The sequence below is a fragment of the Periplaneta americana genome, chromosome 4 (assembly GCF_040183065.1).
Source record: "Periplaneta americana isolate PAMFEO1 chromosome 4, P.americana_PAMFEO1_priV1, whole genome shotgun sequence".
NCBI classification, from domain to species: Eukaryota; Metazoa; Arthropoda; class Insecta; order Blattodea; family Blattidae; genus Periplaneta; species Periplaneta americana.
This window is the reverse complement of record NC_091120.1, coordinates 133,519,538-133,540,604: the sequence shown is the minus strand read 5'-3', so window position 1 is coordinate 133,540,604 and position 21,067 is coordinate 133,519,538. Positions and strand designations below refer to the sequence as shown.

Sequence of the window (21,067 nt, the reverse complement as noted above, 5' to 3'; positions counted from 1 at the left end):
AGCCGAAAAACCGTATTTCGCGAATCGTGTTTTGCGAAAACGAGGTATCTCTAGTTATGATGAAGATTGGACTGAGTTCAGTGCACCTTAAACGTCCCTGCTTCTGATTATTATAAATATCCTTGTGGAATATTTATTAGGAGTTGAATAGATGAGCATAAGTCCATGCCATGTGCATAATGAATATGTGCCTATGTTAAGAATACATTCCTTGTATAAGTCTTCTCATTATGCAACATTCACATGCAATACTAGAGAGTCTAAAGATGCGTTTTGCTCACCTTGGGATGCCAGATGTGGAAGATACCAGGGTCTGTGGCTCGAACGACTTTTACGTGACTTCTGACGTACTTCCTGTATAGCATCACATCCTCTCCTCCCCATCCGACGATCTCCTCATCGAAGCCTCTCACTCTTAAGAAGTCAGACCTGTGGAAGAAATATCACTTCAAGTAACTGCAGAAAAAATTCCCGAGTCTATATGGATTTATTCCGATCACAATTTCATATAACCTCTTCATTAAGCATTCATAAATTATAAATTCAAAAGTCGAGCTTCAAGATTCTCCATTGTCATGAAACATTAAGGGCCGTATTCATAGACATTTTTAGCGCGGGCTTCCGGTGGATGATCAGTTAACTAACGCTTTTCGTATTCATAAACCAGTGTTAGCGATATATGATATGATATGAATCCTGTACAAGTAACCAGTCGATAGCCGGGGCTAGTTTAGCACGCTCGTGGCGAGGGCTAGCGAAATGTCTATGAATGACACTCTACGAGTTTTAGTTCAGAACTGTGGAGTAGGCTAACGGTTAGAATGTCTAAGCGTTAAATGAGGAGGGCCGGGTTTAAATCTGGTTGGGACAAGTTGCCTGGTTGAGGTTTCTTCCAGGGTTTTCCCTCAAACCATTGAGAGAAAATGGTAGGTAACTTTCGGCGCTGGACCCTGGACTCATTTCGCTGTAATTATCACCTTCATTTCACTCAAACGCTAGATAACCATCGGAGTTGATAAGCGGAATGTATTTATTAATTTATAAAAGTAGATTTTTGTTGTACCTTGTGTATTAAATTATATTATAAATTTTTTAGTTTCCCGATTTTAAATGATCTATATAATTATTTTAGTTATTGTTTTATAATTATTAATAGTAATTGTTTAGTAGCGATATGTTATTCGGCTTTAATAGTTTCTGGTCTTAAAATAAATAAAAAAAATGTTGCTATGGACATTGTCATTACATAATAACAAACAAAGATTTTCCTAGAATATTCACCATGTGGGCCTACATTAAAATAATATGGAACAGTAAATTACATCCATGTGCATTCACTGTAAAGCAAATAAAATACATTTGGTTAAGAAATTAACAATTAAAGTACAATTTTATTACAATAATAACAAAATATTCCCTTGTGCTATAATAATATAACATTATGACATGATAAGGTGACCAGATTCACATCGATAAAAAAGAGGACACAAAGCTTCAAAAAGAAGGACATTGTCCGAAAAAAGAGGACAGAAAATAATGTACTTAGATTTAGGCTTAGGCCTATATTATACTATAAATTGCGTCAATATCTATTTTATTACAATATACTTACACTACAGATTTAGGCTTATATCACATTTAAAAGTATGTTAATATCTATTTCATTACAAAACAATTATATTAAAATTTAATACTAATAATAATAATAATAATAATAATAATAATAATAATAATAATAATAGTAATTTTACATTTAGTTACAATATGAAAATCAAAGGAACTATAATATTAAAGGGGACAGAAAATATCTATATAAATTTTGGCTTAGGCCTACATTATACTTAAAATGATGTCAATATCTATTTAATTACAGCATACTTATGATAAAACTTTATGATATAAAGTTATTTTACAGTAAGCTACATATGAAAGGAACGACCATAACAAGTAGGAGCAAAGGAAATTATGATCGTTGGCAAAGAGTATATTCCGTCGATACTGCTCCCACCTACAGGCAAATTACTTGTAAAAGGTGTCAAAATATCAAACACACAAGTTACGGAAAGGAAGACATTTCTTGATTTTTTAAAAATCCGTCCGGACCTCAGTCAGAGGACTAAAAAGGAGGACATGCCCGGACAAAATAGGACGTCTGGTCACCCTATGAAATGAGTCAATGACAGCAAATTGATCTGGGAACCTCATATAAATTCTCTATAGCTAAAATGTCTAGTGCAATTTATTTGTTAAGACATTTAAAAATATTTGTATCCAAGGAAATCCTCGAAAATGCTGTTTATGCATTTGAATATCATTAGAAACCACTCACTATCTTTCGTATAGTTCGCAACTCGCATGCGTTGGTTCAGAAAAATCAAGACTTTTCAAGGCAGAGCACGCGGCGAAGCGTGCTGATTTCGTGACACCACTAGCGTATCATATTCTATTAAGTTATTCCTGAAGTAGACGTTTGCCAGAAAATCCTATCGCTCGTTTACATACTATCTAGTGTGTTCTCGGATACAATGTATAGTATAGTATAGTATAGTATAGTATAGTATAGTACAGTACAGTATAGTATAGTATAGTATAGTAATAGTATAGTAATAGTATAGTAATAATATAATATAGTATAGTACAGTATAGTATAGTATAGTTATAGTGTAGTATAGTAATAGTATAGTATAGTAATAGTATAGTATAGTAATAGTATAGTATAATATAGTATAGTATAGTATAGTATAGTATAGTATAGTATAGTATAGTATAGTTTAGTATAGTATAGTACAGTACAGTACAGTATAGTATAGTATAGTATAGTATAGTATAGTATAGTAATAGTATAGTAATAGTATAGTAATAATATAATATAGTATAGTACAGTATAGTATAGTATAGTATAGTATAGTATAGTATAGTATAGTTATAGTATAGTATAGTAATAGTATAGTATAGCAATAGTATAGTATAATATAGTATAGTATAGTATAGTATAGTATAGTATAGTATGGTGATAGTATAATATAGTATAGTATAGTATAGTATAGTATTAGTATTTAAGATGAGGGTGAAGAGTCTTCCTGATCTGGATGACCGTAGTGTTGCTGGATCCACTTGATGAGATTGCTTCAAGGACTGCATGTGAGTCGACGTTGATTGCATTCTAAAGTTAACAAAGTCCCGCTCCGTAGCTGCGTAGGCTAAGGCACCATGCCTTGGAATGGCATTGTGAAATAAACACTGTTACTAGTCATCAAGGGAGGAAGAAATTTTTTCACGAAATTCCAGCCAGTGATCGGTGTCTGTCCAAAATCTTAATAAATTTAGGAATCCACAACATCCTGTTTCGTAAGCCAACTACAACGGCGGGGGATCATCGTGTTAACTACTCGACACCCCGAACTTTTTGGATGATCGTTCACCTCTACCGGGACATACAGACTACATGTCAGCAGTTGGACGGTCGGCCTTAGCCCTCCATGTGCTATTGCACTATGCATTCCTTTTTTATATATAATTCTTCTTTCTTCGCACAGAGTATGGTTTGTTCCTGGAGCCATGGTGAAAAAAAAATGGTTGTAGCTGTGTCGGAGACACATCCGTGGTTTTACGTGAGCACGTATCAATAGATCTAGACGAGATCTATCATTTGGCGCCAGAATCAGAACGGTAGCACGTCTGAGTCGCGAGATATAAGCCTACTGTCAGAAAAATTTCGCCCACGTCCAAAATGGCCGCCAGTCGCAGCGGGACTCCACCGAGTTCATGCTCGCATCGTACATTGGATCAAAACGCAAATCTAGCTGGTCAAAAGTCATTTTATCACTTTAAAGAAAGTTATCTCAAAATTCATATTCTACAATCTTTCCTTCATTAAAATGTCGTATCAACTTCATTTATTCCTCTTTACGCGCCTCCGTAGTGGTTCCATAAATATAAACGTCTGAGTCTTGCATTTCGCTGACACAGAGATCTAAAACAGTCATATTTTGTAAGTCTTATAGTGAAGTCTTTTGTAAGTTTGTACTTTGCGTGTATTTTTTTTTTTTTTTTTTGAAGTAGAAGCCTAACCTAAAGGTAATGGCACTGCAAAAATGTGATAAGAGAGGTTTATGTATTTGTTATGAAATGATTTATTGTACATATTGTAAAGACAAATATTTTGGGCAACTGTAATGGTTCACAAGACTTTTAAAAAAGTACCACGAGATACCACTAAAATTCTACATTCAGTCGTTCGGAGAACTATTTCAGTATAGTTCCTGTAAATATTAACTATCAGTAAGTGCCTAAACATCTTAAATCTTTATTTCAATGTTGTCGAGAATTTTATATCGGAAACAGTTGCTTAATCTGTGGCTTGCAGAAAGTGGCGTAAAAAAAGACTGATTGTGTGTAAAATATTAAATGTTATGTTTCATTTAACAACGCTCGCAACTGCAGAGGTTATAACATCATCGTCGGTGTGCCGGAATTTTGTCCCGCAGGAGTTCTTTTACATGCCAGTAAATCTAATGACATGAGTCTGTCGCATTTAAGCACACTTAAATGCCATTGACCTGGCCCGGAATCGAACCCGCAACCTCGGGCATAGAAGGCCTGCGCTATACCAACTACGCCAACCAGCTCGACGATTGTGTGTGTGTGTGTGTGTGTGTGTGTGTGTATATATATATATATATATATATATATATAGTAGAAGACAGTGATGAAGAAATTTTCTTTATCAATAAAAAAACTGTTACAGTTTTCTGTAGTAATAGTAAATGTAAGACAAAATAGCTTAATAATAATAATAATAATAATAATAATAATAATAATAATAATAATAATAATAATAACAATAATAATTCATTCATTCATACATTCATAGTGTTCTGCCCAAGGGCAAGTATTTCACTGGAAATCCAGCATTCTCCAGTCTTTCCTACATTCTGCCTTCCTCTTTGTCTCCGCATATGATCCATATACCTTAATGTGTCTATCGTCTAATATCTTCTTCTGCTCCGAACTCTTCTCCCGTTCACCATTCCTTCCAGTGCATCCTTCAGAAGGTAGTTTCTTCTTAACCAGTGACCCAGCCAATTCCTTTTCCTTTTTCTGATCAGTTTCAGCATCATTCTTTCTTCATCCACTTTTTCCAACACAGCTTGGTTTCTTACTCTGTCTATTTCACACGCTCAATCCTTCTCCATATCCACATTTCAAATGCTTCTATTCGCTTCTCTTCACTTCGTCATAATGTTCATGTTTCTGCCCCATACAATGCTAATCTCAACACAAAGTACTTCACTAGTCTCTTCCTTAGTTCTTTCTCCAAAGGTCCTTTTTGTACTAAAAGCTTCCTTTGTCATTGCTATTCTCCTTTTGACTTCTTGACAGCGGCTCATGTTACTGCTTATAGTACACTCCAAGTATTTGTACAACAACAACAACAACAACAACAACAACAACAACAACAACAACAACAATAATAATAATAATAATAATAATAATAATAATAATAATAATAATAATAATAATAAACTTATTTTATTGGGTTAAGAAGTGCTTATAATAAAATCTTAAGATTATGTGCAGCGCACGTTTACCGTTATTAAATGCTAAGAAGCGCTTATAATACAAATTTAAGATTATTTTCCGCATACGTTTTCTTTTATTAAATGTTACGGAGCGCTTATAATACAAAATTAAGATTATGTGCGGCACACTTTTTCCGTTATTAAAAATTTTAAGAAGTGCTTATAATACAAATTTAGGATTATGTATAGCACACTTTTTCCGTTATTAACTTTACATTTGACTATAATCAAAAGAGAACCTAAGTTACATATCTAATGCCTTTGTTGTTTTGGTGACAATTCAATTTTGTGTACTTCTCAAAATAAACGCAGACTGTGTTGTGGTACGTGTTTAACAGTGTTAAATCTTAGCCTTAACTGTACCACCTCTACTTGTCTGTTACATTTTTAGCGGAGATGTTCGGAAAGACAGTGGAAGACTATTCCATCAATTTAGCTGTTACCCCGTTATTCGTAAATTAAATATATGGTAATATTAGAGGTGTAACACAATTTTAGCACAAGAAATCGATCTAGTTCTCAATGAAATTATGTTCTATGAATTAAATGAAACTAATTAATTCCCAGTTCTTAAGACAATACTTATAAATAGTTGATGGAACAGCCTCAATATGTTCAATGCTATTTTCTTAAAGTGGAATCCTCTATACCTGCAATTAATATAGAAAGTTTCATGACAATTTGTTAGGTAGGAGAGAACTTATAAATTTTGTCTAAATGTAGCCTACCCATTATAATGGGGTAGTTACTCTTACACAAACGTAATCAGAGTTTGTATGCAAAACAAATATGCTATCTGCAACTATTATATGAAGTTTCATGAAAATTCGATCGAACGAGACAACATTAATTATTTCAATACGAAGTGAAGGTGTCGAAATGGATCACCTTCCAAACGTTACACCGTTACATCCAAGTTTCCGTTCTGGTACCCCATATCTCGCTCTGATTTTAAAGACGTATTCAAGTCAAAATGGCAGAATTTCAGATACTTACTTTAACAACATTTTACGTCACAGCCTCATACTAATGTTATTAGTAGTAAGGCCATGAACTAACATAACTTGTATGACCATGCCAAATGACTCCATTTTCCCTCGCTACAAGCATGAGGGCGCCGAATTTGCTCACAAAATTAGCCGTGTCGTCCGACCTCTCAGTAATATCTTGGCATCGAGAGCAGCTACAGACCTATGCGATTAATCATTTAATTTGTAATCGCGAGATCAGCAATATTGAAGTAATAATAGATGCGTATGATACAGTTTGAATGAACCATAATGAAAAAATTGTTATGAGCTGAGATTAATTACGGAATGTCGCTGCATATGAAGAGAAAATATATTGCATCCTCTTCATTAATTACACTGAACAACAAGAATTTTGCTCCGAATAAAAACAATGTGTCCCTTATGGTTTGGTATGTACTGAATCCGAAAATTCATCTCTTTTCTTCGTATCACGTTACATTTTTAAGATATAGTGCGATTTCACTTTTCAATAAGCGCTCTTCCAGGAAACGTCTGGCGCGAGTTGGGGGTTGTAAATCAAAACAAAAGCTAATGCATTTTATGAGTTTATGACCTACTCCCGGTTTCTTATGGTTGTTGGCATGTTCTTTTGTACTTCTAATAAATAAACAGTTATCGGTCCCTTCTATTCAGTAAATTTCATAACAGTTCGAAGTGAGGTCTATGCAATGAACAAACAAGGGTGTGGTTTTCAGATTTTAAAAGAAAAGTTTACCAAATTTGAGTGAAGGAAAATTAAAAGAGGGCATTTTCATCGGTCCACAAATTCACAAAGTTATGGCTGACTCTTTGTTTGAAGGAAAACTTTCCGTTACAGAAAAAATGGCATCGCATGCTTTCAAATATGTTTGCTCAAATTTACTTCGAAATTGTAGGGCAAAGAACTACATCGAACTTGTGAAAACCAGGTTAAGTGCATATGAGAAAATGGAGTGTAAGATGTCTCTCAAAATACACTTTTTACATTCTAATTTGGATTTCTTTCCTTCTAACCTTGGAGCGGTAAGCGACGAGCCTGAAGAAAGATTTAATCAATAAATATCTGAAATGAAAAGGCGATATAAATGAAGAACATCATTCAGCATGCTTGCACACTATTGTTGGTTCCTTGTAAAAGACAGTTCCGGGTCTAGTTATAAACGAAAGTCATCCAGAAAATCCTTTTAAATGGTAAGTTCAAATTCTGAGATTTTCTCATTATACACATGGAATATTTTTATTGTTGTGTTTTTTGTGTTTTAAACTATGTAACATCAGTTTTATATCCAATACATATTTTTCAAGCATTATGAGGCATTTTGAAACCCTAATGTTTTATGAGTAGCAGTGAAATCTAAAAAAAAAGAAGTATTTAAAAAAATCAATTAACTTTCTCCCAAAAATGGAACGTGATGGGGTAATTTGGACTTTAAATTAAGATTTAGGACACACATATTAGTAATAGTCACCTATTTTTATTTCGGAGCAAGACAAAAAGTAAAAATGTCTTGTTCAGTGTTATTTTTGTTATTATACATCCATTCTCTCCATTAGTTAGCCGAAACAAAAATAAAACATTTAAAACCTACACAACTGTAGTTCCATTCCCGAGACTGGACGACGTATTCTATGCGTCGGTGTATCCCTGGTAAAGCGCTTAATTCTTTTATATAGTTAACAAAACTTAATGTAGCACTCGTTTTACATCTGTAAATTCACAAAGAAAAAAATAGTTACCGGTATGAGAATTCACTTCGACGAAACAACAGATATGGTTTATTTAAATTACAATCCTGTGTTCCTGTGGCATATTCTGTTTCTGTAATATTATCAACAGTCACAAATTTAAATTCTTCCCATTCGAATTAGTAACAAAATGTCCCTCGCGAATATATGAATATTATTGTTGCTTGTATTCTATAGGGGATGTGATGTAGTGCAGACAATTGCCAATTGGAGAAGTACAGAAACATATTGGACTTTTCAACGTGCACGGCTATATAACCTCGGGGCTTTACGCAACAAAAACATTCAGCTTATGAATTTTATTTCATTGAAATTTTATTGGAATGTATTCAGACAAACATCTAAATGAAACCTATACTCAATGTGAGAATTCGCTTTTGTTTGAAAAATCGATATGTAATTTTGGACTCAATTCCGGTTCCAAATAATTAGCCAATGATGCACGAGAGATTTTATTAAGACGTAAAGTCATATTGTAGTCAAAAAGGAAATGATTTTATATTGGCACAGGCCTAATAGAACAATTTGGAAAATTTTATATTTTCTTACTTTATTAATCGTATATAATATGATACAACACATCCACACTGAAGTTGGAGAAATTAATATAAATTTGAGGTAAAATTATAATGGAGGATGAGTAACGAGATATTGAGACAGGAAATGCGTAGCAATTTAAATAGTTTAAAATCATTAATAAATTGCAAAGAAATGAAAACCATATGGGGACAGGAAGACTATACAAAAATTTACTACAGGGAAGAAAGGATGGGACTGGCGTGGTGGAGATTGAGAATTTGGAAGCTAAAAAATAGAAGAGGAGACGTAGGAAAAGACGTATGTCCTTTATGTAATAAAAAAACCCATTATACATTCTGATATCTTGTCCAGAAAATGAAAAAACAAGAAAAAATTTTATTCAGGAAGCAATACTAAAAGTAAATGTAGAAATAGCATATAGATTATCGTATAGAACAGTAAACGGAAAAAATTGAGAGAACTTGGAAAATTTTTGTATATAATTTAGTAAAGAAAAAATGGAAAGAGAAAACTAAAATATAAACGTATGTACAGGGACATCATTTTATTTTTACTTCAATTTTTGTTGCACCTGAGTTTCTGAATGTACTTCACTCTCACCCCTTCTACTAATGAAGTTCAACAGTCTTCCACACAGATCCAAGACCCCATATACAGTCATAGTAACCTTACGGTCATAGTAAACAGTACGTTCCAAAAATATGTTCGCGTTTTCCAGTGACGAAAGAGCTTTCAATATTGAATCATTTTCGCACAGGTAATGTCTATTTGCCTACGTCGCATTCCAGTTTTTCCCACCTGCTTCTATGAGCCTCTCTGCAAAAGGCTAGTGGCTGGGCAGTCTTAGCTCTTTTCTGAGAACATTAATGTCTGTTAGGAATTGGACGTCTACATAATATTATACAACTGTTTAAAATAACTTAAATTAAAGGGTCTCGTTAAGTAATTAACTGTCACGTGATTTCCCCCCTTTCTACGATCCTGCGCCATACCACTTGGACGGACAATAGATAGCATGTCTGAGTAATTTTATCTTTTCGGATCGAGCAGAAGTGAAGATTGAATTTACAGTACGTAATGTGCTCTTTTACAGAGTAGGTACAGAATTATTTCAACATGAGTTACTAGTACGAAGGATGAAACTGGTAATTGGAATTACACACATTAGAACTGAAGCCTATATCGAAATGAACGGCCACCATTTTGAAAAATGTATTTAAATATCCATATTATGATTATTTTTCAATTTAACTTCTCTATAGTGTACGCTAATGTGCTGTAGACAGTATAATATACACTGCATAATGAATACGTCCGCATGAACAGCTCAGTTTGTGAGTAAAAACTGTCATTGTTAATACTGTACTGTATTTTGATTAAACAAAAACCTAATGGAAATTATCAAACTCAAAAGCGTGATATTTCCTAGTTTACGTAAATGGATGAACTACTTTTCTTCCCTCCTATACCTAGTGAAGTGATTTCTTTCTATATTACGCCAGTATCATCGAACTCCAGTCGTGGAAGGGGGTAGCAAACGGTGTTTCCGGTTCTCAAGCTTGATCCAAAGGTATAGCCAGGTTAATATTAGAAATGTTAGTAAAAATAAAATGATGTCCCTGTATATAAGACATATTAACCAAATGGAAAGAGTTTTGTTAATAAATAACTATAATGATTACATGTAGTATAGAATATATAGTTATGAATAGTAAAATGTAGTTAAGGATGGTTTCCTGGAAAACAGAAATGTAACAGGATCACCATTAACAAATTATACATGATTTTGGTGACAAATATGTGTGTATACTATACATCCGCACTGGACTTAACATTACGAAATTCAATAACATAGCATAATATTCGGGACATATGAAACAAAATAATTCAACACAAAAAATGACATAAAAACAAAAATAAATAAATAAATAAATAGTTCACCGTTGTAGTTATTTGGATAGGACGAGCACTTCCCGACTAAGCGGTCCAAGATTCGATTCCCGGTGTAATGGAAGAACTTTATCTTCCGTCCACGGAACTGGATGTACTGTATTGGCAAAAAAAAAAAAAAAAACCCGGACCGACCCTTGTAACTGATTTCAGAGCCTTGTTCACTTCAGAGCAGGATAGACTGGTAACTAAGACTTTCGTGGTTCGAATCCTGCCTAGGAAGGAAACTTTTTTTCGTTTCTTATTCAAATTTATTCCCAATACTTTTCGATTGCAGCGATATTTTACTACTTAATTAACTTATTATTCCCAGAACATGAATTTTACCAGTAATCGAAAAGTATTGGGAATAAATTTGAATAAGGAACAAAAATGTGTTTCCTTCCCAGGGAGGATTGGAACCACGAAAATCTTAGTTACCAGTCTATCGTGCTCTGGATTGAACAAGGCTCTGAAATCAGCCACAAGGGTTGGTCTGGTTTTTTTTGCCACTACTGCACATCCGTTGTCTTGTGATTGTCCTGTGATGTATCTGAGGTGAACTTGTGTCATGATGATTACATGAACAGGGAGGCCCGCACTTATGAGATGTCTAGTATGACATTGTGATTCCCCCTCCTCTACCCGCAGTGAAGTGAAAGACAAAAGAAATAGGAACGTTAAACCGACAAAGAAAGAAAAATGAATAAATTAAATTAATTTATTAATAGATCTCATGAAGAGCTAAAGTACGAACTGCATATAACATTACTTTATTATCATCAATGCACGTCCCATTTCATTCTTTCTTTTGTCTTCCTCTGTCTCTGTTTCCGTCTTCCTCTGTTTCTATCTGCGACTGTCCTCTACAACTTTGTTTTTCTCTCTCCTCCTGTCTTTCTACGTATCTCTCGTTCTATCTCCCCCTTTATGTATCTTTGCTTATCTCTCTTCCCATTTCAAGCAATGAATGTTGATCAGGATAACTCAGTCCCAGTATCGACACAAGTAAATGTCGATCAGAAAACAGATAAGGTTAATGATAGTAAGAGTAAAGTATTGATTTTAGAAAATAGCCATGCAAGAGGTATTTCCTCACTTTTGAAGTAGAAACAGGGTGACGAGTTTGAGGTATCCAGTGTATGTAAACCTAATGCTTCCCTCAGAAATGTTGTTATGGATATGAAGAAATTGAGTTCAAAATTTTCATTGAGAGACCATGTAGTTATAGTGGGCAGGCCAGGTAACAGCATGGATAACAATCACAGGGTTATTTCCGATTTGAATGACAGCATCTCATCAGGAGTCATACGACAGCTGAACTGTGGCGCGAGGTGATAGACCAGTAGTGAGTTCACGACGACACATGGCAGAAATTCCCAAGAACATCAAGCCTTTTTGGGAGGGATACATTACGACCCTTTCCAATGCCAAGTACAGTTAAGTGAAAATAAAAGAAGCCTGCAATAAACGCGGTTTCGTTATTTCGTTATCTTCTGTGTGCTTAATAAGATTGGTAAAGCTCGAATGGAATTCATTTCTATCATCTCATGGGGTGCGGTGTTTTATGACGGGGGGTGGATTTGCTTGCTTTTTCCACTCTGGAATTAATTGCATCCGAGCTTTTCCAGTCTTATTAAGTAAACACAAGATGCCTTTCTTGGAAATAACGAAACCAGGTTTTCTGCAGGCTCCTATGATTTTCACGTAACTGTACTTGCATCAGAAACGGTAGTTATGTACCCCTTCCAAAAAGGCTGGATTTTCTTGGGCATTGCTACGGTGATACACCGTGCACTCTGATTATAAAATCACGCACTAGTCGCCTGTCATCTCTCGCCGCAATTCAGCTGTCGGTGTGATTCCTGACGCACATGTCATTCAAATTCGTTATCAGAAATCGGAAACAACCCTGTATAACTATTCTATTGAAAAAGATGTCAACAACATAACTGAAATAAGCAGTCATACCAATGTGGGATTCTTCAATCTTTTCAGCGGGTACGACAAGCCGTGTCTTCATACGGGGGTGTGGAGTGTGAATATACGACTTGAGCGGGCTCTGATGAGACCTGGGTCATCACACATTGATATGATAGGTGTAAGTACTAAATTCTATAAGAAGGTATAAATATATATCACATGGACGAATGGTGGCATATTTGGAATCGACGTTCTGAAAGGAAGACACGATAAGAGGATGATGATTCACTGATGCGCCGTTACCATTCGGCAAAATTTGCGAGCAAAGTCGAAAGAATAGGAAGCATTACAGATGTATAGAGGTTTTGTCAGCAGGAACTACTCCTAGCGAAGAAAATACACAATTTGTTGCTCGGGCATTTGTAGAAAGTACTCGTGAATCGATCAGGGGGACATGTGCTAAATTGTATACACCTCGACTTAGTCTTCAGAGATTCATTAGACATACAACTCAAACCATATCGTCCAAAGTTACCTCGCGCACGACATGAAGACGATTATGACAGAATACAGAGTTCTGAGAGTCATTTGTAATCCGTTATGAAGCAGATTCAATGTTCTTGTAGCCAGTTTTATGGACAGACAAAGCAAGCTGAAAGTACATGTTAACGACATTTTGTGTTTATCGGTTTGACGTAAGTTCCCAGCTTGTAATAGATCAGCTCAATAATCCGGGTGTTCTTCTCTGGGAAGAAATTTCGAAGATGAGATTAATAGGATCTTAATTTTTTAAAAGGAATTATTACCGTAGCAATTTACTTCAGAGATCTTCCAGGACGCTGTGTTGCCTCAGCTGGGAAACAACCCCGATTATTCGCTTGATTCAATCTGGAAACTAGTTGGAACTTCTTCTCACTACGGATTGGAAGCACGCAACAATTTGAATAACACATTTTCAGAGTGGATCGGACGCCGTGGGACTTTCAAATGGCCACCACGATTGTGTGGCGGAACCATATGATTTTCTCTATGAGTGGAGTGTGAATTTAAGGTGATTATTTTACCCTGTTTTCTGTGATTAAATAAATAAATAAATTTAGCCTGCTAGATCCCGTAAGGGCAAGGGCCTCCTGATTGACAGGGCTTGGCTCAGAGACTACATACGTTAGGTGAGCTGGTCCTAAGGAGTGATATCAGCGAACTTGGCTGCACTACTTCTTTTCTATGTACACAATGAAAACGCTATATGCACTTGCAAGATGCACCGCACTACACACTGAGGACGGTGGCTTCTAGATTTCTCCATAGCTGTCTGTCTCTTGTACTGCTCGTCCAATGTGCTCCTGCCTTCTTCTTGAAGAAATCGGCACATCTAGTTGTCTGGCGTCCCACTCTTCTTCTGCCGATCCAGGGATCCCACAATGTCAGTCTGTGCGTCCATCGTCTGTGGTCCATCCTTGTCACGTGCCCTCCCCATTTCCACTTCAGGCTTTCGGCGGTGATAGGACGTCTATCATGCCGGTACGGTTGCGTAGCTCCTCGTTCCTTACTTTGTTTCTCAGAGAAAGTTACAGGATTTTTCTTTCCATACTGCGTTGGCAGGTTTGAAGCATACGCCTGTGTTTTTATGTTAGGGACCAGGTTTGGCTGCTTTTATCGGAAAATGCACAATCACGTTTTGTCATCACACATTATCAGTAGGAAGGCAACATGAGTATATCCACACTTTCTGTTATTAAAATGGTTTAATTTCGGTGGATATTTCGTAAGAAAAACAAGCAATTTTGCAAATATTTCGAACCTTAAACAAACTTAAAAAATAATGAAATAATATATTTTTTTAAATTATTAACGAAACAATCCCTTTGAAACTATAACAAAAATTGTTTCATGAATTAAATTCAGACTTCAAATTCATTGGACTTGAGGGAATGACGGCACTGCCTTTCTGACCTCGCGAAGGCAGTTGTTGCGGGAAAGAGAAATGACCGTTGTCTGCTTGCATAGGCTAGAAATGTTTATATATATATATATATATATATATATATATATAAAACGAAGAAAATTTTCACGTTTTATCTGAAAGAAAGAGTAATTTTTCGTGCGAATTCTCCATGGAACCTGTTTGTTGAAAATATTGTGATTATAAAGTAATTTCGTGGGTTTCTTTGAATTTCGCGATAATTTCCAGATATACTTATTTCACTTAATTTGGACTTTCATGAAGAAATTTGCATTTTTATCCATAAAATAAGGTTATTAACACATTTCGCGTATATTAATACCATAAGATTATGCCTCTATCTATGGGGGACTGTTAAGGATATTATGTTTGCAGAAAACTTAGTGAACTAAAACTGTGCACTAAAAATGTATTTGATGATATTTCTGAAATATAATACAAAATAATTGAATAGAATAGACTATTTATTTAATCAATCTTATTTATGTTAGACAGACCAGTTACAATTATATTTCCCCAGGTCTGCCTTACTCTACAATTTTAGTTCCTTATACCAAATCCTACGTCTCCCAGATACTCCTGTCGCACCTGTCTTTTAAACATAACACATTTATTAAAATAATATCTAAACAGAATACTCTCCCATAGGCGTTTCCTTAATAATCATACACCACATCTCTGATGATATTAATAATGATAAATCTTTCCTGATACGTATCTGTAAATCAGTTGTAAATGTTCGTAGAAAATGCATTGAACATAACGGTGGACAGTTTGAACACACAGTTGAACTCGGTTATAGGTTCATCGAATGGACTAATTAAATTGTCACTATAAAAATAAATATATAAAAATAGGTATGTAAAATTCAAAGAAGAGAAATAGGTATACATTCACAATTTTACCTATTTTGTACAACATTAAACACCTAACTGAATTTCTAATGTTATATTGTCCAACAAGACCAGCCTAGAGGTCAGAGCTTCTGGCTATAGTTCATGAGGTCCCGGGTTCGATTCCCGGTTAGAGCACAGGAATTTTTCCTTAAAGGGGATTATTCCTGTGTTCGTCCATGGTCTGGAATTTAGGTCAAGTTTAGATTTAAGACCTCTCCTGGCACCACATTATATATAATCACATCATCGGGGTAATGTAACTCCGCCTTCCAGGCGCCCCAACCTCAGAAGTGAGTTACAACTAAGCCATGGCCAGGAGAGAAGACCAGAAATGTCGAAAGACAACCTGGTGGCATTGGATAAAAAATATATATATTGTCCAACAATAAAACTTTTAAAAATACTTTACGCAGTTTTTATTTCTTCTTTTTCTAGATATTCTAGAAAATACTACACAGCATTGCAGAAATGGTAAAATCCGTATAGTAAATATTGAATAAATCTGCTTTACTTCTTCAAAATCCTGCATCTGTAAGTCACTCTCAATTCATCTTTAAACAAACCAAATTCAGCTTTCTTCGTACCTTTCTCAATTTGTTTACAATATTAACTTCACAGTATCTTCCATACTTATAACATTTCTTTGCACCTTGCTGAATTGTCCTATAAGTAACACCTATTTGCAAACTGACTGCCTGAAGTTACATTCTGAATTCAATATCTGAATTACAGTACATAGCTTGATCTGCTATTGTTTTACGAGTAAAAGGGTTGTTGCCACGACAGATTCTATTCTGGGAATTCCAGATCTTGGCCCTTAAAGTGTTTTTGTCATAGTAAATTCAAATGGTATTTGCCACTGATGACTTCACCATCTACTTGCGAATTCCTCGTTTAATGTACGTAGGACATGAATTCTTAAACAATTTTCACTGTTGCTGTATGTCCCTATGAACGAGTTCCTGATTAAAAATGTTTCCTTATGAAACAATAAATCACACTTGTTTAATACAGGTAAAACAGCTTCATGAAAGGTATTGGATTATAGTCGAGACGTCGCACTAACCGTGGTCGCTATAACAAAGTTCAACTGTAGGATTATAAGTCGTTGTATGAAATACATTGCATATAACGGCGTGAAACTGACTTTCGAGATATCCTGTATTACTATATGGCTTATTTCTAAAAAGAAGTGCTTCTACAAAAAATGTTAGTATAGGAGTAAAGCAAGCAAATGACAAGACACACACATTATATTATAAATTTGTATGATTGTGCTATGCATTAAAACTAACGTATAAAACGAATGTGTGTTTCATTATGCTCATTCAAGTATATCATTTAACGCTCAGAAACTCTGTAATACAACTTGTGCCAATTTTCGTTCTCATTTTACGTCAGACTAGTTCAGCTACTGAACGTAATAATGACTCTGGCGCTAGTGACGACGAGATTGCGTTCCATTTGATCCAATCAGCGACCTCGCGCATTTTGACAGTGGAGCCATCTACTTGATGTTGATCACTTCGATTATGTATTGATTGACGTTTAGAATTGCTTGCTATGTTGTTAATCTGATAGGCAAAGCCAATCAAGGCATCATGCAAACAGGGAAAACTACGAGGAATATAAAGCAAAAGTGATATACGCTCTATTTTTGGGATTAAACGAGGAACATAGCAGCGCAAACGCACTAAACATTACAAATGCAATAATTAAATAATTTTCTGAATAACAGTAATGAAGACAATGATGATTATGATAATAAAATAATAATAATAATAATAATAATAATAATAATAATAATAATAATAATGTCTGAGATGGGCAGGGCATGTAGCACGTATGGGCGAATCCAGAAATGCATACAGAGTGTTAGTTGGGAGACCGGAGGGAAATAAACTTTGGGGAGGCCGAGAAGTAGATGGAAGGATAATGTTAAAATGGATTTGAGGGAGGTGGGATATGATGATAGAAACTGGATTAATCTTGCACAGGATAGGCACCCCCCTGTGTTATCTGTACCATGGACTTGTCCGATACAAGTCATAAATCGGAGATACGCCGAAGATCAAACTCGTATCCACAGGATTATGAGTCCAGCGCTCTAGCCAATGTACTGCCGTGGCGGCTGGAGTATGTACCGTAATCTGTGATGTATCTGTATAGGCTTATCAATGGTCTGGGATAAGAGAAGACGGCTGCTGTTTTATTAAGTCACTTTTCAGAGAGACACTGTTTTCAAAGTTCCTGCAATAAACACAAGTTGCCAAGTTTTCATCGCTTGGTTTTAAAAATATCCTTTTTCTCTTCTCTCAAATTGTATCAAAATGAGATGATTGCATGGGGTAAGGAAATGAACACTGTTCGTTCTCAAAGCCTAACAAAATCCATAAATTCAATTTCGTCGTCCAGATATTGGTTTATTGATTTTTAAAGAAAAAGTCCGTAAAGGAAATAAGTTTCATAAATGCTTAAAGCAGATATGTTAAGATTTCTCCTCTTGAAAACGAGATGAGAAGATTTGAAAGGTCTGAAACAAATTGTCATTAATCAAATACAACAATAATTAGAGCATTTTTTTCAATAACTCAATATTTTCTTTCTCTTGGATCCACAATTTATTATCGATTTGTTAATTTTCCGACGTTTTGCCTACACTGCCTCATTCATTATAAGCCACATCTCAGCTTTAATTTTTAATTTCTTTCATTTCTCTTGCTAATGAGTTATGTAGACCTATTCCTATTTTATAACCGTTAACTCATCTAAATCAACAATTATAAATTATATCACGGTAATTTATAGACATCTAGTAGTGTACTTTGATGTAAATCTATCTGTCTGTCTGACTGACAGTCTGTCGAACGAAAGAACGAACGAACGAACGAACGAACGAACGAACGGAGAGAATGAGTGATTTAAGAAATTCGGGTTTTACTTTTTTTTTAATTTTATTTAGTCTTTATTTTTTTATTTAGATCCAATTTTTGTTTCAGAATTTATTTAATGAGTTTTATTCTTGCTTATTTATTTGCTTTTAAATTATTTTATATGTAAGTTTTTTTTATAAAAAATAAGAAAAATAAATAAATACTATTCAATGCATCGTGTGCGTTTCTTATTTCACACCTGAGAATTAATTTCTTATTAGATATGAAGCCGCAATTTGAATATAAATCGTACTGCACTCCTAATCTTATTACAAGGCATACTTTCGCACTCGTTGAATTTTCGCATATTAGCATTTAAAATGTGTACATGGAGGAGGATGGAGCGTGTGAAATGGACACACAGAATAAAAAATGAAACTGTGCGGGAAAGAATGAGTGAAGAAAGAATGATACTGAAGCTGATCAGGAAGAGAAAAAGAAATTGGCTGGGTCAATGACTGAGAAGAAACTGCCTACTGAAGGATGCACTGGAAGGAATGGTGAACGGGAGTAGAGTTCGGGGCAGAAGAAGATACCAGATGATAGAAGTCATTAAGGTATATGGATCATATGAAGAAACTAGGAGGAAAACAGAAAATACGAAAAAGTGGAGAAGGTTGGTCTTGCAGTGAAAGACCTGCCATTTGCAGAACACTATGTATTGTATGTATGTATGTATGTATGTATGTATGTATGTATGTATGTATGTATGTATGTATGTATGTATGTATGTGTGTGTGTGTGTGTGTGTGTGTGTGTGTGTGTGTGTGTGTGTAGTTGGCCTGGTTGGCGGAGTTGGTATAGCGCTGGCCTTCTATGCCCGAGATTGCGGGTTCGATCCCGGGCCACGTTGATGGCATTTAGCTGTGCTTGAATGCGACAGGCTCATGTCAATAGATTTATTGGCATGTAAAAGAACTACTGCTGGACAAAATTCCGGCACACCGGCGACGCTGATATAATCTCGGCAGTTAAATAAAACATAACATTTTTTGTATGTATGTATGTATGTATGTATGTATGTATGTATGTATGTATGTATGTATGTATGTATGCATACATGCATGTATATATGTGTATATGCATGCGTGTGTGTATGTATGTATGTATGTATGTATGTATGTAAAATTGAGACTCCAATGAGACTTAAAATCAAGATAATATTGCCAGCATGTTTTAAGATTGTTTTCTATCGAAGTACGCCTATAGCATTTTATTTATTAGATGATTAAGCGAATATTTATTTTCACGAACATCACGCATTATACATATTGATAGTGTAAAGACAAAATACAAAATTAAAAACAATCAATATTGGAAACTAGAAATTCAGTGACATAATATGGATTACTATTCAACCATCGAAACAATACGGTTTTAAACATTAAAACATACACAGCAAAAGCTTCGCGATGTAATTTATTACACGACGAAGTAAACATACTGTACGAATGAATGAATGAATGAATGAATGAATGAATGAATGAATGAATGAATGAATGAATGAATGAATGAATGAATGAATGAATGAATGAACGAACGAACGAATGAATGAATGACACAACCAAGATACATTTGAATTTACTTACGAGGATTAGAATCGGTATGCTACGTTTGTAGTTTGCGGAGGATTGATGTTAAGCCTGTTAACTGCTAATTTTTAATGTTATGTTAATGCGGGCCATGAAAGTAATGTCTACTACACTAGAGTCACTCTTGTGCTCAAGCTCCGTGGACATATAACGAATCAATATTACAAGAGACGATGTAAACCGCACCACTGTATGATCCGTCCCCACGGCACTTGCTGACAAGTGCTATTGATAATGACGTCACATTTTCCTGCTGCCATCACACCATTTTTGTTGCGTCAAACTGGCATTCATAGTGAATCGATCTTACGAATGAAGTTGCGACGGTTTCATCACAAGAGGTCTGTTCCCTTCACCATCACTTCTTTTCCTGTTACTTAAAAACCGCTTCTACAAAAAAAGTGGCACAGTAACCACAGTTTAAAAATTAACGTTCAGTAACTGAACCGGTCATTTGTAAAACCACATGAGGGACAGAAAATAAGTTTCGAGAAAAACAGAAAAAAAACTACCTTTAGTTTACAGGAGGACCATACATTAGTATGTCTGATTACAAAAGCACTGTATCTTAATTAGCTCACTTCATATCACCTTAAAATATTTTTTTTAATTTCATGGACTCCTGTTGTTTTAACAAGCACCAATAATAACTCCAGTTTCCTGACAAAATATGGAGTGTATTGTTTGTTGTAATGTGAAATACTTTATTATACAGTTTTCAATCAATTTATATTGTTATTTTTATTTCATATTGAAAATGACTCATATCCTTCACAAATTAAATTCAAAAGATCATATCCGACTTAAAAAAAGTTATTCGCGAGTAATTAATTTTCATACCAGTGTGTCACATGTTTAATGGCAACGTATGAGTACAGACATACAGTATCTTTAGTTTACAAAATAAGAAAATAACATAAATCGCATACTATCCCTTCAAAAAAGACGGTGTT

The 21,067-nt window shown here is 34.9% G+C and overlaps 1 protein-coding gene across 3 annotated transcripts in view; it reads right to left on the bottom strand.

The window, feature by feature from the left end:
• The window catches only part of Csgalnact (Chondroitin sulfate N-acetylgalactosaminyltransferase), a 1,311,749-nt gene that overhangs the window by 624,233 nt on the left and 666,449 nt on the right, over positions 1-21,067 (bottom strand). For all 3 annotated transcript variants that reach the window (XM_069823988.1, XM_069823987.1, XM_069823986.1), the window contains exon 4: positions 282-429. In XM_069823988.1, the coding sequence (XP_069680089.1) occupies positions 282-429 (148 nt within the window). The remainder of the gene's footprint in view (positions 1-281; positions 430-21,067) is intronic.